Consider the following 27,469-nt stretch of genomic DNA (forward strand, 5'->3'; position numbering starts at 1 on the left):
TTTGCACTTCAGCAGGACTTCGTAATGTCATCAAAACAGGACCTTCAAAGCAGCACTCCTCGTCTCGTAAGGCTCCCTTCAGAGACTTTCATCTTCTCTTTATATCTGCCTCTTTTTTTCTATATACAAGCTAATGCTTGAATTTATTTGCAAGGTTAACTGACATAGGAAAACAAGTTTTTTTACTAAAAAGTAAAATTATTTAACATATTTTTCCTCCTCGTTCCGAATTAGAATATGGATCTAACAGAATGGGAATATTCTTTTCTATTCGATCATTTTTCTTGAGATTGTTTTTTCCCTTGTCTCCGCGAGGAAGCTCCGTCGTGAAACATCTCGTCAAATCTTGATATAGGAAAGCGTTCAAGAACACATTTGCCATAAAACACACTTCACTTAAATTTGGAGGAAAATAAATGTCTTATAAACGTAGGCGTGAGATTGAGAGAGTTGCGACGAAAATACAAAGCGTAATGCAAGAAGCTTCTCTTTTAGGTCCTGCTTAAAAATGTCATTAGGTCATTTCGATGCGAATCGATAAAAGGTTAAAACCATTTTCTTCTCAAATTTCGCCAGCAGCTATTGAGCTATTGAGTAAACCAATTCCATTATCGATTCCTTTTAGAATTTCTGTATGCTAATCCTATTTTCTCTTCATTCCTTTGTTCATAATTTTTATATCAATAATTCACAATATTATCACTGTTTGTGTATTATATTATCGCTTATATAAAATGCAATCAAAAATAGTCTATGGTACGTATCCTGTAATACGTTGAATCTCAATTTATGAATATTTGAACCTTTCATTTTCTATTCTTAAATACATATTGAAGCACATGGTAAGAATTTATAGGTACCTATTACGTTTCTTCTTATTTTTGTTCACTTATGTTTGTTTAGGGTTTAAAAAAAATCTTAAAAAGGAAATTTCGCGTAAATGAAGATTATAAAAGGAAAAAAATAAGAAAATAATGAAAAGATCAAATATCAAATATTCCTATCATCATTCTTATGTAGAAATATATAAAGTTGAAGTACTTAAACATATTTCAATAATATCATCGTACAAAGGATCGTCTTACGCAAGTTTCTTTGGCATGAGAAAGATACATTATATTACGTCCAAGACTAACTTTTGGAACATTCTTAACGCAATATTTCACGAAAGGAATGATGTCAGAAAACAATTGAAAATTGATTATTCTAAGCATAAATTCTATGTTTGGGGATGATCTTCTCCTTCGAATATCTTGTCGAGCCAAAGAGTATAACTTCCAAAAGCCGAATATCGTTCGAAGAGTCCTAAAGCACAAGTCGGTGAACGAAGCAACTTTTTATCCAGGTCGTTGAATCTGTCTCATTGCGCAGTACTCTCGACCGTCGAAAAATCCATATCCCGAGCAAACATCATGCAAAAAAGCCTTTACAGTACATATACCTGCAATCCCAATTCGTAAAAGTTTCTTATCTGCCAATGAAACGATCCATTATGGATTTCAACAAATTATTAACAAGCTGTTTCAAAGCCACTTTCCATGTTTGGATTAATTCAACAGGAACGAAACAGATGGATAGATGTATGTATGTGTCAATAAATCTGACTTACAAAAATGACTGCATCAATTATATTCGTATACCGCGTTCTATACCGTTGACTCGATGAATATTAGGTTGAACAGTGAGTACTTTGCGGTTCGATAAAAGAAACATCGACGATTGTTACGTGTACAATCCTATTCGTAAGTGTTACAGAAAATGGAATAGATTTAAAAAATGATTAATAAGTTACTAAGAACTTTGACAATTATTATCTGGCTCCTCCTACATAATAATTTATCAATTAAAAATATTAGTAATTGGACAAGTTATAAACCGTAGGTTATAGAGATTTTTGTTATGTTTCTGCAATTTTTCGTCAGACAAAACAATTGGGTAATATGTAAGTTGTAAAATTTACTTCTAAGATTCCATTTCTTTTACTATAAAACTTGTTACCGCGATGTAAGAGAATTTATTAATAGCAATAAAACAAATTTCCTCCAGAGTTCCTCTGCTTAAAGCAACAGAGTACTGAGCAATAAGACAAATTCGTTGTTCTTCAACTAATTCGTATTGTTAATTTTTCTATGATATATGTCCTCGCTTAATTCCAAATTTCAATTTAGGTTTTAGGTAAATTCTGTGTTTCGCATTTCATGCACAATGTACAAAATCTTCCCAATGGGATTTGGGTTAAGGGACAGTCAAGACCAACGAGAATGACGCTTAATTCCTTACTTTTGTCTTGTAACTCTTACAAATGGTATTTACAAAATTTTTGCACCGTTATTTCGCATTCATGCAAAATCATGATTAACCAATTGCCCGATGATTGCGTATTTTAACTTCCTTTAGCGTTACTATGCAAACGTATTAAATATAATTTGCTTTCTCTTTTAAAAAAAAGTTTTCCCTTCTTAAAAAAAATAAAACATGTTTTGCTTTTATCGAAAAAGATTTGTCCACCTGTAGTTTTACGTCCTCTACATTGTTGAATAATTTTTAACAAAACGTGTTTCTTTTTTAATTGCAAAATGAAAATGTGGCAAAAACTAAACGAATATTTCTACGAATGTTGTTGCACTAGTACAATATATCAAATAATTTATTTCCATTAATTTATTAATGTACTCCGTAACGAATGAAAACTTGTTACCTTTTACCATATGATTTGCGCCGCATTTGCGCTATTTTTCCTCTAAGATCTTCAGTTGGCACGGGAACGAAGAAGGACGATAAAATTTGGTACGAAATTAGATTAATGATCGCCTTGGAATTCTTTCTTGACAAAGATTCATGGAATCTTAGAAACTGAGCGCAGGGGCGTAATAAGACTTTTTCAGAAGTCGATTAACTTTTTGTGGGATGCGTTTCGTCACTAGATTTCAATGCACTGATCAGTGCCTGATCGGAGCCGAAACGAATGCTTCGTGAAATTGATTTTCTAAGAATGAAAAACCAATTTAGCGTGTCATATAAATTGTAAAAATGTGCTACCTACGTTCGATACTTTGATCGGTATTCGATATCAAAGAAATTCATCGAAAAGATTTGCATTCATTGCATCAGCATCCGAATGACGTAAATCATTCGTTATAAGACCGAAAAAGCATTAATTTGTTATTCGTCTGCAACTCTATGATAAATCAATATATTTTCCATTACTCTATATTTTCACTCGAGACGAATCAATAGTTAAGAACTATTGGATTAGTTTTATACATTTAACATATGTCGTTTGTAGATGTCTTTATTTTCTGGACAAAATTATTTGATTTTATATTATTCGATTTAATTCGTGCATTTATTATTTACCCCCATTTTATCTTATAATTGAATTATAATTTAATTTGATATTAAAATGATAGGAGTATCGAGGATATTGTATCTCGACATTTAAAAGAACATGACGCATTCTAATTTTAATTTAGTTTAACAGAAATAATTATAAATTTCTAGATTCTCGTTTAGAAATGTCTCATAAGAGTGGCGCTAGGAATAGGGAAGATACGGTAGGATAACATCAAAGTGTAGTGCTAAATAATTATTATTTCATTATCAGGCTCCTGGGTTAATTCAATGTTTGAAATTTTACCCTGGGGTAGAAATATAATTATAGAATAATTTAAACGACCAATAAATGTGTTATTTCGCTGTTCCCCCGTCTCACTGTTTCCCTTACTCCATGAAATATAAATTAAATTCAAAAACCATGCAAATGAAATAGTAAAGTTATTTAATACATATTATTATTTATTTTAACGATTCATCGTTAAATATTACAAGTATAAGATAGAAGAAAGAATTAGGTTTAGCTTAAAATTTTTAATGTTTCTGTAATTTATCATATACAGGAAAATCTAGAGTCTTCACCTTTCCTGTCAGACTCAATTAACCTTCTCCATGCTTTCATCCTAATATCAATTAATCCACCATGAAACAAATGTTTCGGATACGATATCAAAAGTTCCATTATTAATCTCTCGACAAAATCTACATATAAATTGCACAATAATTAGCATACTTAAATAATCTATCAATTTATATGTTTTAAATCACAAATATTCTCAGAATTCAGAATTTTATTATCAAATTAAATTGCGTTTGATAAACTATATACTTTAAGAATATTCAGAGGATGTTAGAATAAATATTGGTTGCACAAGAATTATCGAAATAATATAAAATTAATTATAGTATACAAAGAAATAGATATCATTAATTGATATACAGGAAATCTAATACAACTTATAGTACACTGTACCGTATACGATACAAAGAACGTCAGAATGAATTTTGATAGATTAAAACATTAAATGACTCAAGTCCAAAAGAGATCAGAATATTACATCTACGTAAAAACTATCGAAGTAATCTATTTTTAGAGACATTTAAAATAATCAGATATAAAAATACATCAATCCTTAATGATTTTAATGTTGATAAATTTTATCTAAAAACTGAAAACAAGTGTCGACATTTCCAATCTGCTTTTTAAATATCTTCCGCAAACGACTTTAAGGAGCTATCACGAAACCAAATACCTCGCGATGGTGTATTTCCACTGATAAAATCTTTATTCCAAGAGTACAGTACAGTACATCTTTCACGTTGTTGGACTTTTTACTTAAAGCGAAAGGACGGCAACTTGGAACCGTTCGAACGTGTCTCTAAGATCATTGAACATAAAACGTAGACGAAGCTCAGTATGAAATCTCGTAACGTCACGTTCGATCGTTTCCAGTCGTATAGAAAATACGCGTGCTATTCGTTCGATGTTTTCGACTTTTCGACGAACGCATTTCTCCGTGAGGATTGATTTTAAGAATATCTTAAATAAGATAGAGATTCTAATGCGAGTTCGTTGACCAACGTATCTCACTGTCTTGCACTTTATTTATTTTATCGTATTTTGATATTTCTCGCGTAAATTTAACGTTTGAATACTCCAACATTTTGCGATTAAACATTGTAATTTGTTATAATCTATTCTTAAAAATTTTGGAAGATGTTTCTTGGAAAACAGACCACCTATCCGCTTCAGTTTTTAGAGACATTGATAGCTACGTTGAAAATTGAAAATTACAGGAGAAAAACTAGTCAGACTTTTTAAATTGTTTGAAATATGAATACTTCAAAAATATTAATTGTTATAAAATTAGTTACGCCATTAGCGCCTTTACAATGTTTCGTAGATTTGTATAACAGGTTGTACCTATTTCAGGTTCATACTAGAATACTTTTCTTTAGACTAATATAAAATTCTGAAAATCGAGGAAAATGCGCTTGTCACGTTTTTCTTATGTAGTCTTCAATGCTGTTTTTTTTTTCAGAACAGCTTAAAAATATTTAGCAGGGGAACGTTTTTGATTTAGAACGTGTTGGAAGATTTCATATTTTTGATTCGCATAATTTTAACTTGAATCTTCTTTTTTTGTGCTGCAAAAAGTATATCGTATATTCAAGGTAGTTGGTGAGAATTTGTTATATAGGATTATGGATCGTCATTTATTTTACGCTCGAGTACTTTCCAATAAGTTTTTTTTCCATCGGTATCGTAAACTATCGCACAATTTCAATCTCGATATATTGGATTGTTCAAAAAGCTCAATCGATACTAAATTTCGCTGTGTATTCCACAGGATCATAGGAGAATGATTTATTATAAACTTCTGTCAAGTAGAATGGAATGCTTAACTCGGATGATTGCTATTAACAATTACATCGAAGTGGAAAAGAAATAAAAAGAAGATATAAGTAGGTGTAGGAAAACAGAAGATTAATCCATTAAAAAAGATGATATTTTGGACACGCGATATTAAATCTCATATATCAATGAAAAGACAACAAAATGTGCTTGATCTTAACTGATATATTCTACTTCGTCTACTTTACACGCTGAACATATGTACTTCGACTACTATCTATTTTCATTTCTACAATAATTCTTTTAGTAACAGCATGACTATTTCTAACATATTAGAGATGTGTAAAAATGAGAGAATTTAAAGAAAGATCATTTTTTGAAAAAATCGAGAAGATGGCAAAAGATATGTGAGCTATTTAAGAAAATACTAATTTTACGAAAATACATTTGCCTTTATATTCTCCTCAAATTTCTTTACGAATGTTACAATCTATCCAATATTGTTAGAAATTCGGAGAAAATAACGAAAAATTATTCGAAATTGAAATAATCCAAATAAACGATATAAGAATAATATATGATAATCTTTCCTCATTCCAAATTTATTCTTAAACTTCTTAGATTTCTCAGATTTCTCAGATTTCATTTTTTAGATTTCTCGGTATAAAAAATGCTAATACCAATAAATGAGGCTTCCGTGAGCGTGTTGGGATACGTAACGGTATGAAGAAGTCTAGAAAGAACAACCAAGTTACAAAGACTGGAGCGTTTCATAAAGATTTATTCTCGAAAAGTCGTGCATCAGGTGTATATAAGTGGTACAATAGAGAAACGGCATAAGAAAGCTTATTAATTCCTATTTATAATAGTTGCAGTAGTAATACGTATTGCAATAGTGTATGCAAGAGCTATAATAATTGTAACAATGATAAAGATCGTCGCTGTCCACAATCAGCCACATACTCCATAATCCTTATCGTCTATCTTACATCCTAATAGAACTTGTACATATAGTAAGATTACTTTACGTTCGAATGGAATACGTTCTTCTGATCCTTTCCTCCATGCAAAATCAATATTTCTTCTTTTCTTTAAAAACTACCATTTCTGTGTTTAATCCGTAATACGCACATCCATGTTAAATTATTCGTATTTAAGGAATACCATGTTTAATTTAATTCAATTCTGATTCCATGTCACTTGTGTTCATACAACGTATTCATACATCGTATAAGATAAGAGATCTCTTGAATTTATAACATGTCGTCTCAGCTTCGTGAATGGTTATTTAGCACATTTACATAAAACACATATATTTCTCATATTTTTACAACTATTAGACGTGCATACTTCGAGTCGAAAAAAATTACAAAAGACAAACAGTGTGTCTGGTATACACGCGCACACGCACATTCCCTCCTTACATATGTATATCTTATAGCAAACACTGAAACGATTAGTTAGAGACGAGTCTTTTTCTTCAGATTTCCAACTCGAAGGAGAAAAACCTCGCGAGATAAGAAAACATCATAGTTACGTATTCTCGCCGATTAAAAAGTGATTCGTTTCCATATCAGTTTACGCTTTATCCCTCTCTGAATACTCTTCGTAGAAATAAACATGCTTTCTTAATCAATTACAAGAAATGCCTGTTTCAGGCCGATGTTTCTCGACCTTTCAAAGCGCGACCAACAAGGAAACGCCGATACAGAGCTATCCGTTCCCTAGAGATCAACGGATTCCTTATTACTACGAAATTCTGTTTCACACACGAGGGAATTCCTCTCTCCTCTGCTTACCCTAAGCTTTTCCACCATCCTTTCCAGTCTCGAATCGATATGCCGTGAACGAAGAACTTCGCGGGTCTATTACCGCCCCAATGGGACAATTCTCGCAGCGAATAAAACGCCAGTTTCATCGTCGAGTCTAGTCCTTGAGGCGAACGAGACGGTTCGCATACAGAAATAAAACATCCACGAGTCTCTCGATGGACGTAAGTACGTCTGTGTGATCGCATAATAGGTGAGAGTCAACAACGATGAGACGAGTGACACGTCGTCTATAAACGCCTTTCACGTCGCTCGGTAATTAACTGCCGAGTATCTTTTTTAACGAGTCTCGATTTTCAAATTACCGATAGGAAATGCTCGATTTAATTCCGCCGCGAAGCTTTCGAATTTTTTTCTGGAATATTCCGTGCTTCAGGGTCCCTTCGCGAGTATTCGTCGATGACAACTATACTTGTTAATCCTTCCTCATTATCCCTTCTTTTTTAGGTTTTGTAAAAGATTTTAGAAAATAATGGTGCAAGATTTTGAGAGTCGATGGTTCTTCAGATATTAAAGCAAAATATAGTTCTAAATTTATTTTTATATTTGTTATATTTAAGCACGTTTTGTGGTAAGGTGGTAAATGAGAATAAAGAAAATAGTCTAGAAACGATTACAGCAGGCTATTGAGAAAAGATTGAAATAGAACACAAAAATGTATTTCCTCTCTTCCGTTTGAATACAACAGTCATATATGCAAATTGTGAATTAAGTATGTGGAATTTTAAATATTCCTTTCTTGTACCACGTGTGCTTATTGTCGTGATTTAACAATATTATGTCGTAAATGAAAAAATAAAATTTGTTTAAAAGTATGGAACTAAAAAGAAGACACCAAACTATAATTTACACTAAAAGAGTATTACGTCTTGGCATCTAGATACGTTAAACAATTTTTACTCCTCTTGGAAGCTACTAAAAGTTTTTAAAATGTTAGATTCTTTTTTTAATACCGCGATATAAAATACTAGTAAAAGGAATTTCTAAAAGAAATAGAAAAAGAAAAACGAAAGAAAAGAAACGATTTGTTATTTTATGATGTTAAAAATATATTTACCTACATTATATGGAAAATTTACGAAACAATTTATAATTAATGATCTCACAAAGAAAAATTGATCAAAGTAAAAAGATGTTGCGTTAATTTTATCGGAAGACATATAATTATTTTGTTCAAATATGTCGATTGTAATAAGAATTTATTATATCATTTTCAACTGTCCAGTTTGATATCACCGAATAATTTACGATAATAACGATAAAGATATCGAGGCAACGTTATAAATAGCGTTCATAAATTAAGAAGGCCAATTACATGTTCACGGGAAACCTTGATTATAATTATATCAGGAGAAAAAAAACTGGATGAAATTACGTAGCAGAGCAAACAAGATACTTTAAAACAACCAGATATTTTTAATTTGTTTTTGCGTGTGCCTTACCTTTATTCCTCGACCGTAAAATTACTTTTCATCAACTCTCTTGTTACTCTCTCTCTCTCTCTCTCTCTCTCTTGTTAAATCTAACTCTTGTTAAACTTGCCATTATAATTTTGAAATTAATGTTTTCATCGAGAGGAATGTATTCTTATTAGAAATTTTTCGACGGAAATTTAATCTTTACCAAGAACAAAATTGCTTTTGCCAAGGCATAATTTTTTATGAAATGATCAAATAATTTTTACTTTTAACTCTTTCAACAACCAATTCCTTTTAGCCTGTGAGAAAAATTATTTTCTATTAATCGTCAATAATAGAAACACGTTTCTCGCACAATTTTCAGTCTTGTAAAGACATAATCTACTAAAATTTGAAACCAGTCTTATCAGAGACAAACACTAATTTATTAAAAAAAAAAAAAAAATCAAATTGGTGCGTATAAAATTAACCGCGAAGGAATTATTAAAATACAATTATGGTTGTTCCACTCTTCGACGTAAATTGTCTAAGAATCCTGGAATAACCAAAAATTCTTACATATTGGATGATTCTTGGAAGGGACCCTTGACTTTAAGACGGATTTTCATTCTTTCTCCTCCCTTTTTTTTAAAGCTTTAAGCTTTCACACTCTAAAAGTGTGCGCAAGGTACTACATAAATGTAATTGTACCACTTATTTTAAGATATTTCTGTACCTGAAATTAACGTGCCGTGGAACCCGTCCCTTTCAATAGCACTCTCCATCCCCCATTTAACGTCCTCTTTCCCCCGATCGTAGAATATACGCGAAGCGTGTATTCCTAATGGGAGATTTGTCGTACCTTAAAAATCCATTACAATGTACAACGATAAAAAATGAAAAAACGTTATAATTCGATACGATATGGTATAATAGAATAAGTCCACCGTTCGATGAACACACAATATAGATCGTTTAAATGAACGCGAGAAAAGTGCAGAGGTTACTTATGATTAAAGTTAATCTGCGCTTTCAGCCTTTCAGTTTCGCAGGTAGAATGGTAGATTAAAATTAATCGTTCGAAAAAAGAGACCTTTTAATTTACCTTAAACGACGTTATAGTAGCAAGTATCGTAACTTCGAACGTATAAAATGTACAAGATGAACCAGTAATTATCGTTGTTCAAATGTGTTTGAAATATCGCATGAATCTAGAAGATTGGAATATTATCTTGAATAAGTTTGCATGGTGTGTGGCAAAGATGATTTTATAGAGTTTATATTAATTTATGTAGCTCGTTTCTTGATCCTATTTGTTGTAAGCTTTTAACCATGTCTCTTGTAGTTGATGTCCTATTCTTGTTGTTCCGTTTATTTCTTTTTTCATTTACAGAGTTTGATGTAATTCGTACATTAACGTGTAGATTATCAACGTCCTGCAATTGCAGATTAATTATATGCATATTTGTTATAGCGATCGTAGAACATACATAGCTTGATACACAGAACAGAACAATCCAAGGTATTTAAATGTTGATAATTGCTGGTTCACGTTTCGAATATACTTTAAACGTGTACAGGATGTTTGAAAAACATTGGACGATATATTGTAAGCGAAGTTGGCACTTGGAGGAACTAACAAAAATTCAACGACTAACATAGAGCTATGATATGAGGAGAGTTATGTGTAACAAAACGGAATAATTCGAGTAACTGAATGAACCAAATATTACACAACAACGATAACAGTGATAATAAAACCATGTGTTATTACTTGACCATTTTGTCATATGTTGCGAAACACCCTATACGTCGAAGTATTATACACAATAGTTTACATAATAATTGATTTATCGATCAATCGATGAAACATGAAAAATTAGGAAAATTAAGGTTTTACCTTTCGTTATCGAATATTTCATAAATACGCGTCACCCATACAATTCCTGCTTTATAGCAAGTGGAAATGGCACAGAATTGTTAATCGAAAGCAATCGGTTCCCTTCAACGACGAAAAGCTACACGAAATACGAAACACATCACAAAAGGCACTTTCACTCAACATTCAATCGAACCAAATCGCTTCGCTAATTTTCTTCGTTCTTTTTATTCATTGTTTTTTTCTTTTTGTCTTCTATGCTTACTTCTCTCATAACTGTACTCACGGCATTCGCTTCTTTATCATCATTCGTATTACTTTCTTTCTTACTCTTGCGCTCTCTTGCTTTCTCTCTCTCTCTCTTTCTCTCTCTCTCTCTCTCTCTCTCTCGCACTCTCACTCTCTCTCCCACTCTCTCTCCCTCTCTTTCTCTCGTTTTTCTTCAGCTTTGCAAGAGTATACAAAAAGTTTGAATTGCATAGAATGGAAAAAGTGGAGACACCACTTGTTTCTACGTTTATTTCCGATTTCGTTCACTAGTTCATCTCGTTTCTTTGTCTTTCTGTCTCCCTTCTTCTTTCTCCTCCTTCTTCATTCTATCTTTCTCTTCTTAATAAATACACGGTGTCCCAATTTAAAAAAGGTAGAGATGTATAATAATATAATATATGTACAGAGTAAGATTCCTCGAAAGAACATCATTCACGTTTTCTCGGTATGAGATTAATTAATTAATTTTTCATTGGATCACAGAATGGTAGCGCCCGAGCGTGGCAATTTCTTCTTGAAGACGTTCGAAAACGACCGATCGATGAAAACAGGGAACGTCAATGCATTCGCGAAAAGAAAAAAAAAAAGAGAAAGAAAGAAATCGGTTCCGCTCTCGTTCATCGTGTCTTTGTCTTTTCTTCGCTTTTTCTTCTTTCTTTCTGCTTCTCTTCCTGTCTTTTAATCGTACACCATTCGTGTGACCGTTATAGCATAATTACAATATCAATCACACGTATGTAAATGGACATCGCTTATCGGGTCGTTTTCGAAAATCTCGCCGTCTAAAGCTAGCATATGTAATTAAATACCCAAGTTATTACAAAATGGAATATAGCATATTAAAATTACAGACTATCCTTAATATGTACTGCGCTATCAGTCACTGGACAATGGACGCCCCCCTATCGATAAATCAGGACGCCGGAAAAGATTTTTGCAGCTGTCTCGACTAATTATAGTTAAATGTTAACGTTCATGGGTTCGAAAATCTCGAGATTGAATACGCTTATGAGAGAAAAGCGGCACTTGATACACGCAGCGTAAATCTAACTAACGTCGAGATTACGACGACGTCATTGAACGAAATACAAAGATACGAAATTCAGTGCACGAATCTCGACGCAGTTTTCAAGTTTAACCATCGCCCCTCAACATTTCGATCGTCCAGGGTTATTTCTTGCGCCACGTCAGACACCACACCCATTTCACGGCCGCACTATGTGCCTCAACTAGATTGCAAACACATCACAGATAATACATACTTTCTTATCGTTACACGTCCAAATTTTTCCTTCGATGGTATATTAACGAATTCGAGATCGAGATCCTGCTATACAGTATCGTAGAGTATCTTTCCATAAGGTTGTTTCGATTATTTTCTCGTTTCTGATGCTTTTTCTTGCTCAACTTTAAGCACGCGGTATATTCTCATACTTCCGTTGTTACAGAGACTAACAGCGTCTCGTGATATACAGCAAGATCGACCATTCTGTTCAATGTTCAAGGTGGAATTTTTATGGTTTAGAAGCGTAGTTGATTCGAATAACTCTACGTTATCCTAAATGCCAATGACTCTGATCGTGGGTCACTCGTCTTTCGCCTTAAGTCTGCCATAATTTCCACTTACAGATATAATTTTGGTATTTGTTAATACATTTGTACATATCTCGTGATATAACAAACACGTAACATTCTTGCATAGCGTTTTGTCAAACTATAAAATGTCAGTGTAATTAAGTAAAATAAAAGAACTTGATTGTTGTAGTTGGAATGTTTCATAACATTAGTCATAATTGTTACATTCCTTTATATTTAGTGTTATCGTGTACAGTGCTTCAGAAATTGCGACTGCGAATATACGATATATCAAGATAACGGTTAACAAGGTAGGAAGTTTATTTGTGTCTTCGCGATAACTATAGCTTGCGATTTATTTATACGTTGTATACGTATACCAGGGAATCCTTTTCCCAAATGAAGATACGCGTGGTGAAGAAAATGGATGTTTTCAATTATCGTGTCGTAGCTGTGTGACACGTAAATTGGCAATTTCGAAACATTTTATTAACAGAAAACTGAAAAAATCATTTAGAAAATTCACCGCAACATTGTAAAATAATATAGTACAGTTCTATTCTTTCGACAAGTTGAATACTGATATTAATTTCTTAGCAAATTTTATATTGCAAAATACGATTTTGAAGAATTCGAAGAACATTAAAGGAAATGGGAAGTATTAGGTTGTCCGAAAAGTGTTTTTCTTTTACAGACACGTCTTTTACAACGACGCATCTTTATACAAACGTGAAACCTAATCCGTCGAACGTTGTAATCTTTATTCTGATAAAATAAAATAGATCATACGTAATTCGATAAAATAACACAAAACGGAAAATGTTGTACATCCACTATTTCCTCATAAAACGAAAGAAACTTTCCGGACGACCTAATACAAACTCGAACATTGTATTTTACATTCTAGATGTCGTGTTGAAAGTAGAACGTCTTTTAATGTAACCATTTTCACATACAAATACTTTATTACCTCCTCTTATAGAGAATGGAATATTAATTGGTATATAAAAAATGTAAGTAAGTGACTTTTAAAAGATTGGAACGCTCCCAGTTTAAAAGCAGACTTCACGTGATATATCATTCGAGACCATTTTATCTTCCGTAATAAATTTTTTGTCTGCTTTTCATCGTTTTACAACTTGGACGAATACCACGGGTCACGCAATGTATAATCAGCGGCCTCGAATTTGTTAAATATCATACTCTCTGTCTATATCACTTCGTAGAATAATATTTGTTCCATTCTTACCGTTAGAGCCTTTCGAGGTGTTAAAAAGAGACGAACAGCTGATTAACATAATGGATGGAGCGATTGAATTACCCTAAACGATCGATATCTCTGGACTAAACTATAACGTGTGGAAAAGTAGAAACGTTACAATTTTCTTTCACGAATCTTGTTCTCTCTCAATCGTCATACAGAACGCTAAGTTTCCTCTTAAAAAAATTTTGGAATGTAATAGAAAATGTAATGAAATGCTTCGTAATCTGTTACATTTACGACCTTAACTTTATACTTTTAGTTTACACCTCGACTATAGTCAAAAAATGGTTAAGATTCGTGACACTTTCTACAATGAAGTATCCTCTCTCGACTAAATGTTCTACCTAAACTTCCTACTAATTCGACCATTCTTTCACGAAAAACCGTGAATTCAACTCGAAGAATTAAGGCTATAAGTGACTACTCGTAAGTACTTCGAATGGAATGTTTAATTATATCGGATGCAAAATCGGAATGTAATGTTTAAGGGATGAAAATAACACGAACTCGTGATCGGAGAGCAGCGGATTGTTTCATCGCGTCGATTCTCCATTAAATATCGCTATTTTTACCGACCAAATCGATTAGCTAAGTGATTACATGAGTCAGATGTGGCAAAAAAGAAAGGAGACACGTTCAACGATTATATAATTGTTTTGTGCACGCAGACGCGATTGAATACATATTTCATACTGTGTTGTAGATTTAATAAATCTTTCGGGAAAAAAACATGATATTTCGTATAAGTTTGCGAAAATGGAGGATATTACGGAGGAGATTTATTGCACGTATGAAAAATACTTCAAGGAATGAAATACGAGATAAGGAGAATAATTAATTATGCGATGAAAATTATGCGTGATGAAAAATTCCTATTAAATATAAATGAAATTTAAAAATTATATTACTCGGTTATACAAAACCTCTTGCACGATTGAAATTAATGAAATCTTATAAGTCATGAGTTATCGACTGTAATAAATTTTCTTATACCACAGAAACAAATGTAGTAATTAATCAATGAAATTGTTCACGCAAATTGTACAAATTACATGTTATCTGATCATATTATTTCACAGAAAATTATAAAATGATGGAAGAGAAACTCGTGACTCTTCAATTTGTTAATATTACTGAGTTAATAAATCATTGTGCAATGGTACCCTGATAATAACGATAACACAATGACGAAAAAAAAAAAAAAAAAAAGTAGAAGAGATATGCATCGATTCGAAATAGTTCTTACTTTTTCACATGAAACAAGTTACAGACTTGTTGATACCGTTCGCCTCAAAACGAAATTTGCTACGCGACGACTTACCTAATAAAACGAATAGCAGGATGATACACTTATTTATTGATTTTGTCGATAAATGTTATACGCGCACGAAACCGAAATGATTTTTTAATAATCCTATTACTCCCTCGTCAGACCGAATAAATCGTGAAATTAAATTAGAACGCGAACGATTTTGCATATACAATGACTGATATCAGACCATCGATATCGGGAACGACATGCTTAAACGTTAAAGGACATTCGTTTTCGACAAATCGTACTCTCTAAAGACGCGTAGTCCCGATCTCGGGTCCGTTTTTACTTACAATTTAAATATTAAAGTATAATATGAGTATGTTGGCGTCGAAAACCTTTGTATAGTTTCTTACACGTCTATTAAATTGAATTTTTTTTCGGATATAGATGATTAATCGATGAATTTAATTACTGATATCCCGCGGCCGAAGAAACATATCAGCCATCATGCGGTATCATCTTTCCCGCCCGTCATTTTTCTATTCCCTCTTCGTTTTTTTCGAGATCCTCTTTAAAATTGTCTATCTCAACCATTTCGAATTAATTATATCTTGGTCCTTGAGTGCATAGTTTTATATCTTCGCGTTTGGCGATATTCCATCCTTTCCTTTTTATAAGCTGCGTCTCATAACTATAAGACCACCGTAAAATTTTCAATTTTTATAGAGCTACGAGATACACAGTGACAAGATCTATTTAAAAATATGTAAAAAATCGGACGGACGAACTCATAAAACTTATCGATAAAATTTTATTTTATCGTATCTTGAATTCAATTTTCGTGTACCAGGATATCCTGTTACGTCGGTTCTATATCCCTGTTCATGCATTTATGGCAGATTCAGAAGTGTACAAGAATGCACATAATGTTCAACGGTATCCTTAATAAAGTAAAAATGACGTGTATCTTTGTTCACGTTCTATTTCTTTGATAATATTCAGAAAAAAAGTGAATTTGTATGAACATTTGCAGTTTGCTTACGAAACAAGAATGAACTAATTTTCTGCCTTTTTTATGATTTCCAAATGAAATTTCAATGTTGGAAAAGACAAATTGTCTTTCAATGCGATTTCAAACGTGTCATATTTTTGTACACCGCGACCATACAAATATCCAGTGGCATCTTAACTTCAGTCTCAGCTCTGTCCAGAACGAAACCTCGGAACAAACACGATCAAAATCCAAAGGACCACAAATATGTCATCCAATAATGGTGAAATTTTAAGATCTAAAGTATCATATTTCGTTCCGTATAGCGTTAATATATAAGAATGTATGTAACACAGCGTGTAATAATCGAAAGTCTATGTGGTTTTATGGTTATGAAACGCAATCTGATTATTCGACTTCCTCTTTCAATGGCGAACCAATACGTTTCTACGGTATTTCTCCATGGTACTCTTCGCATACTCTTCGCCTCACACGTACACCACGAGGACCTCCATCGCACGCAAGACATAAATCCAGTCATATCCTCGATAATATGTCACGATTCAAAGCCTGCCACGAACAGCCTCGAAAATATTTCCTTCCACGTCCTCGGCAGTACCACGCAAGAACTTGGAAAATCTAACAACTCGATCGATTCTTCGCTCTTACTTACTTCCTCATACTTAACGAAGATTAAATCGGTTCTATCGAGAACTTCCGCGACCTCTCCGAACTTTCCTTCGAAAAGAGAGAAATCGCAACTCTGACCAGAAGCTTCGATGGACGAATAGCTTTCTTGCTTGCGTGGTTCCTACCGCAAACTTTCGGATCGTCCCTTTTGCTCTTCCGTATGTTCATCATCGAGAAAAGTCGAGGTCATTAAGCGAGTTAACCTCCTCAGGAATGAATTTGCTGATATTAGAAGTCGATGAAGGATAATTACTCTCTATACTGTTATTCTTCTTGGAGAGAAATAATGTAATAATTTTTAAATTGGTAATATTGTTCACGTACGAAAGACAAGGATAAAGAAGAATAAGAAGTGTCTATTTCAAACGATTTCAAGGTGATATGGCGTATTTTGTTGACGGCAACTGGCACTTACAAGTTTTCTTAGAACGCGGAGAATTACAGAAATTATTATTGTTATTTATTTATTTATTGTCGACTAATAGTCGCTAGCAACCGCAATTAGAATTACAGAAATATTCGTTGGAGACTTGGTGTATTAATTGAAAACGGAAAGTTTGCAAGTTTGCATGTTTGCATATCGCTAAATAATAAAGCGTCATGCGTAACACAAAGTATTTAAATATTAGTAAAATTGGCGGATTTTTGTTTCGACAATAACAGAATTGAACATTTCTTACTTTCTCCCAGTATTCTGTAGTATTTAACTTGATATAAAATAATTACTTTTTCACGATACTACGAATTTTATTACGAATATAGTTCAATTCGTTGAGGTTTGTTTCGAGAGGTATACCAAGATATTCAAACTTAATTTTCGTAATAAAGTTCTTTTGTGACATTCCTTATTCTTTGTCCTTACCTTTTGTACGCGTACATTCTTCATACTTGAACTGTCTTTTGGATCGATACCTTGATAAAGAAGAAAGCTAAATACATAAATATGTGCCAGTATCCCTCCAGAGGTTAACGATTAACCACACGATTAACCCTAAAGTGTCATAAAAACTTTCATTCTTAACCCTGCTGCGATTCCCCAATTTTTATATTTCTTGTTCTCATTGATCAAATAAAAAAGATTTGCCATATTTCACGAAAATGTTCAACGTTAAGTTAAAACGAGACATCGTGCGTACCAGTAATCATTTCTTTTTTTTTTTTTTTTTTTTTACTCGATCTAAATTCGAATCTAAAATAATGCAAAGAACGCAGCAGGTCTGAACAACTATAAGGAAACTATTCAAAAACTGTACACGTGTCGTTGCATCTTTCGCACCGTAACAGGGGAAACTTAACTTTCTCAGCTCACAGTCTGAGCTGAAACTATCGAGATCTCGATCACTTTCTACAAGCAGCGACAATGTCACGAATAACAATCTCACCACCGCTGTAATTCGTTGAGGAAATTGATTTCCTACCGAGTGTTCGCTAGGAAGGATTTCTTCTTCTCTCCTCTCTCTCTCTCTCTCTCTCTCTCTCTCTCTCTCTCTCTCTCTCTCTCTCTCTCTGTATCTTGTTAAATTTCCCTTTCCTTGTAACAACCGAAGCGTATACACAAAGAGACACGTTGCCCCTGTAGACACGAGCCGGTATCGGTTCCCGCTGGACTTCCTGACGGGAAATTGCTCGAGGCAGAATCGCGTTCGGCGCCAAGTGGAATGCTCGGTGAATACGCTCTGTGAAACTCGATTCCTCGAGAATACGAAACTTTCAAGGAGATAGAGGCGGCTGTATTCGAATCGAAATTAGCGCACGGGAAATTGCATTTTCGACTATGTAGATTACACTTTCGTCGACTAGTAGTTCGATTGAGATGCTTTCGATTAGTTGCTTGTTTTACGGTCGATTGCCCTCATTCAGCATCCGCAAGGTTGAACCGTAGAGTTCGATTAATGGAATTGTTAAACGCTCGACGTGTCGAACAATGAATTTTGTTTCGGGAATGTTTTCATTGACGAATCGTATTTTGATAATCTCTTATCGTATTTGATGAATGATAGTGTTGCGTTTTGTTTAGGTGGTTCAAAGAAAATTGATGTCACGCACGAAACCTTGGTCCCATTGGTCAGGTTATGCGAACGTTTAACGACGAGATCTTTATTTTGGAAGAAAAATCCCTCGTTACTGATAGCTTACGGGAAGAATCGAATCAGCTGTAAGACAGTAGTGAGATATTTAAATTTAAACGGCTGCTACAAGAAATAGACGAAATCTCGATAACTTCGATAAACAGACTATCGGTATTGGCTCGTGTATCTTAGTTCATCGTAATCGATGATTAATTCCACAGAAAATCTCTTAATTGGACGATTCAATTTCTCGTTTCTAAATACTCTTTCTTCCCTTTCCCCGAATTTCAAAACCATTTACAAATTCCATCGATAAACTACGCTTTCCAAGATGTTACCCATTTGATCGAAACACGTTCGAAGCTTTCGCGATACCAAAATGTAAAATTGCCGCCCCGTTGTCATCATCGTCGCCGTCGCAGAAACCGCCTACTCAAGTTTGTTCCCGATATATATGAGATCCTCGCGATCGTACAAACTTCAAGCCAGAACGGGCTCCGAACTTTCCCTCGTAATTTAAATCTTGGACACGTAAAGCGGCCGATGAACCTGTTGAGGGTTGCCGTTTTGCTTCGAATGGCGAGGATTCTGCAATAATTCCCTGGTCTCGCTCGGTGAACCGGGACTCAAGCTGTTAGTGGTCGACGTTTCTACGCGGTCACTGATAACCTCCTCTTCGGTGATCTGTTCGAGGTATAGGGCGGACTGAGCAGTCTGGTGATCCCCGTTGAGCGTTGGTGGCGGCGAATAAGCAGGCGGAGGACTTCTCGGTGGAGAACTAGACTCTTTCTCGTTCTCCGTTTCTATAGCTGCAACGGTAGCTGCCTGTTGTTGCAGTTGCCTCGCTCTTCTGGCTTGCCTGGTAGTCAATCCTCCGGTTTCCGCGTCTCTCTCCAGTCTGTGTCCCGACTTGGACCTGGTTAATTGCCTTTGCACGTACTCTTCCAGATCGTTTTCTTCCTTCTTCGCGATCACCTTGTTCAAAATGATGAGGAACATGCCGACGATGATAGCGAACAGACCTATGGCTACCAGCTCGTTCCACCAGCCTCCAGACGCTTTGGTTCCCCATTGGGCGAGATCTCCCGGCAACAGGCCACTCATCAGAAGAAAAGCACCGAACACCAGGAAGACCACGCCGATGTGAAGCATTCCCACCGACGTGACCACCTTCGAATCCAACATACCCTGGCCGGCAGAACGATTCGGATGTCCGGTTTTATGGTGTTTCGGTTGTTGATCCAAGGAACCGGTCGAAGCCCTGGGCGACGTCAGGCCGCTCTCGCCCGATTGCGCGCTATAACGACGCTCGCGGGCACGACGCTGCTCGTCCCGGCGTTTTCTCTGACGCTTGATGGCCAGCGCCGAGTGCAATCCAACCGCGTGCATCCTGCAACACCGGAAAGACAACCCTTGCTCAGTCAATCCTCTACAACTCTCATTCTCTCTCTCTCCCTCTCTCTCTCTCTCTCTCTCTCTCTCTCTCTCTCTCATTCTCTTTCTCTCTATTTCTTTGACTACGAGTGTTACCGTGTCTTTTGCTCGTTTTCTTCTATTCGAATTTCCACTCGATTTTCTTCGAAAGATCGAATTTTTAATTGAATTGTTAATTAGGCAAATCTGCCGATACGCCGAGACGAGCATCGCTAATTTGTACAATGCGATCTTGAAGATGGGGTTCGTTAGAACTTGAAGCGCTAAGGATCGTTGTTTGCTCGCTAATTTCTAGTTTCTCTACGTGTACGTTCTTTCTATGCGTTCGATCACATGCACTGGACTCGCACGCCCGGGTGTAATGCTGTTTTTACAAAAGCAGAGGATCTTCCTGACGTGTAATAATCGTATAACGAGGCAATAATACAGTCGACGATCTATTGAAGCCAGGAAACGATGTCGATTCCTGTTTCTCGAAGCGCATACGTTGCTCGTACTCGAGGGAATTTATCGTGCTTCTAGTTTGCCAACGACGATGCTCGTCTCCGTGGACTTTTACGCGTTTTCGGTTTTTATCGATCGCTTAGATACGTTCGCAATTCTAAAGGCTGTACAAGGTTCGCTCACAGGGTTCACAGGATGCACTGCGATAGAATCGCCGCGTTAAATTCGCTACGTTTGTTCGCAATAAATGAATTACCAAAATGTTTCTGCCGCTGTCGTTGAACCTGTAAAAATCTCTTCTTGCGCGTCTCTGCTCGATCCCTCAACGGCGTGATGGTCGGCGACATGGAAAAAAGGAGATGAGATGAATATCTTCTTAATTTGAAGCTGCTACAGTCCTTCTTTTTAGTGCAAGCAAAGATAAAAGATTACTTCGGTGTCTTCAGTTCTTATACGGAATATTTTTTTCTCTTTGTTAAAACTCGCAAAACCAGAAAGTGTAGGTCAGAGGCTCCATTGTGTGGAACTTTTAATTATTCTGTTACACCTCATTTCCTTTTTTCTTCCGTTGCTCGTGCCTACGTATAAGCATTACAATGGATAGCTTGCACGAGATCCAATCACAATCGTTGTTAAACATTTTAATTAATATTAAAATTCCATGTTTTACATTACAACGAATATTCATTGGAAGGATGTTATTCGTTTCGCATATTTTGCGTAAATAAAGTGGTGCGAAAGTTGCCGCTCCAATTTACCGATGTCGTCTAGTTAGAATTTCTAATTAGTTCGGTTCTGGCGTACGATTCTCTCCCGTTGACGTGTACTCGACTTCCGGTTCGATATGTGTTCCGGAAGCTGACCAATTTACAGACTAATGTCCGGCTGACAAATACAAATCGAGAAAAGTCGCCACGGACTAACTTCGAATCGATGTATTTGCTACGTGAATTACGAGAAAATAATGTTACACGTATGAACGTAAATCAAGTTTTCTTGGCAAGTTTCTCTTCTCTCATCAAGCAAAAGCGTAGATGTTTTAACATACTGTTACATTATTTATATAAATTACCGCGCTTTTAATCGAGTAAAGAAGTTACCAAAGTGCACCAGAGTAGAATAAAAAGTATCGAAGCAAAGTAGATTCGGTGTTTCATGAATAAATCAATAGAAATTCCTTAAAGGATCGAGTAAAAGTGATTTTATAATGTATTAAGATATTTGTAATGTAAGATAAATAATGTATTAAGATATTTGAAATTTAATTTTAAATAGGAATCATCATGCACGACTAATATATTACTTCAAGAAGATCGATATATTATTCCACGATACAAAAATAATTTCTTTTTATTTTCAAACGTTTTATACCCCAAACATTTTAAATCCATAACATAAATTGATACTTTTTCACTTATTCCATTTACAGATAAACATTAATATCGTGTATATTTGATATCCAAATTAATATTTTTATAATAATGATGTAAATATAACTTGGCGTTGATTTCAGTAGAAAAACCTGTACTAAACATTCCAAATTAAATATTTTTTTACGATCACGATTAAAATACAAGTCATAAATTATATTTCCAAGAATCTCGTAAAAAATTGTTCCCTCCGCGAAATCACGGTAAAGAAATTACGTGAAACGAGGATAAATGTGTGTCTGTGTGTAGAATAATTTGATATATTGAATATTACTTTAGGGGAAATTAAGTTGAAGAAAGGTTAAAAACGTTTCTGACGTTCCTTTTCGTCGTAATATCATTATTACGCTTGCTGTTACAGGCGAAAACGGTACATTTAAAAAAGAGCTGGATAGGACAGTTCCTGCGGTTAATTTCTCCAGTGAAGTGGTATGAAAAAGTTAAGTTCGAAAAATGAAACCGTATTTCACCGTATCTTTCCTTTTTAATCAAAGTAAAACTGCGTAATTTAATTAATGCGACGAAAATTTATTAGAATCCGATAAAGTAAAGACATAATACAAATAATGTGCGTATAATAAAATTTCCAGATATAAAATATAAAACTACTCTGTGGAATGAAAATAACGCGAACATCGTGTTTGCTCTCGACCGTTCCAGTAATATACGTGTTTCTGTCAGTACAGAATAAATTGCATTTGGCAAATTAATTTTTCAAAAGATCAACAGCGTCTCAAGTATAAAAATGAGATTTAAGAAAATGCAGATTAAATGTTTTCTGTATTAACGTTTTCATTTTATTTATTTCCTCTCGTATCCTTGTACAAGTAACATTTTACTTTTCTGAGAGAAAACATTACACATCGTATGCCACGTGATAAGAATATGAAATATCATCCAGAATTGATTCGAAATGTAAATGCCAGTCGTTAAGGAAATTTAAGAGCTAGAAGACGAATAAAATGTGACGCGAGTCTTTATGTGCGTATGTAAGTACCAAAATGTCACGTGGCTGCGTATTTAACTTTATGCTTCATCTGTCGCGATCTATTAGCTTTTAAAATTTACGATAGTTATAAGAATATTCAAATTCTCGTACAAAGATTGAATATTCTTTAAAATGATATGAGCATATTTTAGTTTATCGGCATAAAAGTGCATCGTGTGTTTGCAGCGCAAATATAAAATTTTACTGTGATGGACGTAATAAAAATGTGATGATTTCGAAATAACCTTCGTTTCACTGTCACTGTTTGCGTACCTTTTCGTGCGACTTCATTGTATCGTCGTAGATAGAAAGAACTTTGGTGTCTTAAAACTTTTGTAGTAACTTCTCAATGTCATAGTCTTTACAATTTTGGACGTGCTGCAAGTATAATAAAATAGGTATAGCGGACGTATAGCAAACGTGGCAACAGTAAAAGCAAACTTTTATGTTCATGTTTCTTGTTGTTTCAGAAATTTTTACAGTTGAGCCGTTCCTTCAGTAAAAAAAAAAGAAAATATATCCGTGCGTATGTCACGTATTTTATTTTCGATTTAATGTATTATTTCATTCTAATTTATGAAACACAAACATACGTATTTGAACAAGTAATTTAAGATTCAGTCTGTGTTTTTTGCGATTTACAATGACGCTATTTACAGTGTTGCTGCTCGTAAAAATCGTAATTTTATAATACGTTTTTCTTACACAGAGAATTTATTGAAGCGAGTAAAAATTCCCACGCAAAGACAAGGATGTCTGAAGGAATACTCTGAACTCTCTAAACTTTAAACGAAAATATTAAAAAATCTTCTCTGAACATACGTAAAATCTTCATTAACGTTAAAAATTTTTATTCGAAATTATGTAAAAAAAAAAGTTTCTGTCATACACTGAATATAAGCACTCTCATTTTATGTTTTTTTTTTTCTTTTCACTCAGTTTTTAATTATGGAATATTCTGTTATTTTGAGAATTGTTTCGAATATTTAGAAATTATAAAAATTTATTTGGGGAATTGGTACATATACGAATTTAAAAATAATTCTATCTTGGATGTTTCCTTTGAAAACTCTTACGTTATAGAAGAACGATATAGAAGAATTACATAACTTGTAGGAAGCAATATCCAGTAGTCAGTAACAACATTTGTTACAATTTCTGAAGTAGTTACGAAGATATTTACTCGTAATGTGTTGCGTGACTCACGCTCTATATAATCACTGGAGGTACAAGGTAGAAGAACGATATTCCCATAGATGCTATAAATAAGATGAAACTCTCCTAACAACTTTACAATCTTCCAGAATGTTGATACATATACGTATAAATATTTCACATGTAATTTACATGAACATTAACTTTTTTTAATGTATTAATTCCTTTATATCCTTTTATAGTTTTTTTTTTTTTAAGTTAAACGAAGCATACTACTTTACTTGTAAAAAGTTCCATTCTTGATAATTCGCATAAACTTCTTTTATAAATTACAAGTATGGTAGAAAAATTGCGTAATAAAAACTCTAGAGATTATATAGTATAGTAAATAATAATTATATGCAATAATTATTCAACATTCGTCGAGAATTTCGCTCTATATATGTAATAATCGTGATTGTAAGTTAAAAATTTGATATTTTTCCTTTCGTCAGATATTATCGTAAAAATGCATTTCCCATAGGAATTTTCTTATCAATTCCTTATTTTCTTATTTATTAGAAGAGAAATGGAATTGAATCTTACATTTCTTTTTGTTGCTGTATTCGCGTTATGCTTTCTAAAGAAACTTGTTATTTCGACGATCCAATATAACAGAACTACATCGGAAAATTTTCATAGCTCTACAATGATGTGCGAAGGTATTCTGCCAGGTAGATTTCTCATTTTACGTTCTAAGAACGATATCTAAAGGAATTTTTACTAATATAATATACTATATAATAAAAATCATTGTTATGGAAGTCAGGATTTTCAGAACTCGAATTTAGTTACGTGTTCCAAATTTTAAAAGTATCATCCATTTAATTTCATTATTAGATAACATTATTCTTTGCTATGATACGTTTGCATGACTTAAAAAATATAATGAATTTTTTTTAAATAATAAATGCAAGATATTATTTTATGAAACTAGCAGTAAGCTGATTTACACAACTCAACGGTCCACGAAACTGTTCATTTGTTTCCCTACGTACAATATTAGTTAAAGTTCTTTTAGATGCTTTATACTGCCATATAATATCTTATAATGATTTATGCGAATCAATATCTCAGTAAATACAAAAGACTGAATATCATAAAAAGTACTATATCTTAGACATTTTATATATTTTTGCACGAATATTCACAGTGTAATAATCACTTTACACTTTACACAAAATGGAACGAAGATCAAGTAACGATAATTTAAAAATACAATTCAAGTTATACAATTACATATTTTCAAAGTCTAATAAAAAGACCACGGCATGATCTTATCGGAAGATATACTACGCCGCATATTCTTTTTATTCCTTTCCTTCAAACTTTATCGTGACTCGCTCGTAAACGAGAATCACTTTTCGTTTTTAAAGAAACATACTCGTAATCTAGCAGTTTCATCGACAGCCGTATATTTTGACCTACTGCTTCAATGTGTTTTTAATCCATTCAGGAGCATATATACATGCCTGAATTCAATGGTGCTGTATCGTGAATACTTGTAATTTCCCCCAATGCTTCCAATTTCCAACGAATTCGTTCTTTCTACGAACGCGTCGAATATTTGTTCATTTCACGAATTCCAACTTCTATGCAAATTTGGCAGCAAATATTGGGTGGCAGAGTTCCTTTTTAGAAAGCTCTATAAAATCGTGTAAAATCTAGCTGACTCAACAGGAAACAACCCACCTCGTTCATTTCGGTCTCACAGTGACTCGCGAAAAAACTCGGACAGTTATTACAAAAAGTTTTTATGAACACGTTGCGTGCGTTGTACGAAACTTTATGAAATTTCATTAACACATGTAACGAGACCCGATTATCAGAATCATATTGCTACAGTTTACATCAGATTTGAAAATGTACATGGGAGCTACAGGATATTTAGAATAAAATATTTAGCGTGTCAGTTGTCCATTACATTAACAAGCCTCGATATCTAGTGGAATAAAAGTTCGCGTTGTCTTCAACATTTATTACGATGGCTATCTATGTTGCTATCAACTTTTTATTAGATATATACCTTTCAGTACATGTCGTGTAACTTTTACATACATTCTCAAATTCATTTCAAATGTTGCCAATATGGTTCATTGGCCGCCGCCCCAACCTAAACACGCAGAACAAAATTACGCTCTATAAGGCCGTAATAAAACCAGTCTGGACCTACGGAATCCAACTATGGGGAACAGCAAGTAATTCCAACATTGAAATACTCCAACGCTTCCAATCGAAAACGCTAAGATCTCTATTAAATGCACCCTGGTATGTTACCAACGAAACAATCCACCGTGACCTCAAGATACCTACAGTCAAAGATGAAATACACAAGTCCAGAAACAGATATAACACAAGAGTCAACAACCACCACAACCCATTAGTCGCCCAACTACTGGACACGACGGACCAGATCCGCAGACTAAAAAGAAAATATCCTCTAGATTAAATCCTTAGTTTCTACTGGAACCAACAATATAAAACTATTATAATCCATGTCATTGTATCACGCCAAATTAAGTTACTGAAAATTCTCAACGAGAATTGATTGTAAATATTCTAATAAAAAAAAAAAAAAAAAAAATCTTGGCATTTTTAAGGAGACTCAAACTAGACAAGTATCTTTCTAGTTAAAGTATTCTTTAGAAATGTATGGTCCGGAAAGGTACAGGAAATCTGATTTTCTGCATATACAATGTCTCCTGCTAGCAATTTTCTCTCAGGGACGGCTAGGACTCTTCCTGATCTACCAACCTTTTCTTAGCCAATGACCGTTGCCTTCACTTTCCTAGGCAAAATTTCCATGAATAAATCCTATTGTTCCGTGCGTTAGACACACCCACCAATAGTTTTCCTCTGCCAGAATATCGTCACCGAACTTCACTCGATCTTCATCCGCAGAACAGTCTTGACTACTTTTCCGTTCTTAAGTCTTTTCCGTTCTTCAGTCATCAGTTTAACTTACTGCTTACACGTCGCTAATCTAATGACGCGATCTACGGCGAATGCGTCTCTCCGCGAATGGTTGAACAATAATCAAGACAGTCGTGTCGTTACAGAAACGATAAAAT

General features: G+C 34.2%; 2 protein-coding genes across 2 annotated transcripts in view; both read right to left on the bottom strand.

Annotated features, from left to right (window-relative positions):
* Positions 1-27,469, bottom strand: part of LOC126915404 (uncharacterized) — a 129,811-nt gene that overhangs the window by 57,848 nt on the left and 44,494 nt on the right. The gene's annotated exons all lie outside the window — the stretch shown is intronic.
* Positions 6,441-27,336, bottom strand: LOC126915355 (uncharacterized). The gene is made up of 2 exons (XM_050719961.1): positions 27,153-27,336; positions 6,441-20,298 (listed from the first exon to the last, which is right to left on the bottom strand). The coding sequence occupies exon 2, from the start codon at positions 20,295-20,297 to the stop codon at positions 19,425-19,427; it is 873 nt and encodes a 290-aa protein (XP_050575918.1). The 5' UTR covers position 20,298; positions 27,153-27,336; the 3' UTR covers positions 6,441-19,424.

Source organism: Bombus affinis, chromosome 1, assembly GCF_024516045.1.
Source record: "Bombus affinis isolate iyBomAffi1 chromosome 1, iyBomAffi1.2, whole genome shotgun sequence".
NCBI lineage: Eukaryota > Metazoa > Arthropoda > Insecta > Hymenoptera > Apidae > Bombus > Bombus affinis.

What these genes read in the sequence shown, in the direction of transcription:
- LOC126915355 (XM_050719961.1), bottom strand. Translation starts at nt 20,297, where the DNA reads ATGCACGCGGTTGGATTGCACTCGGCGCTGGCCATCAAGCGTCAGAGA.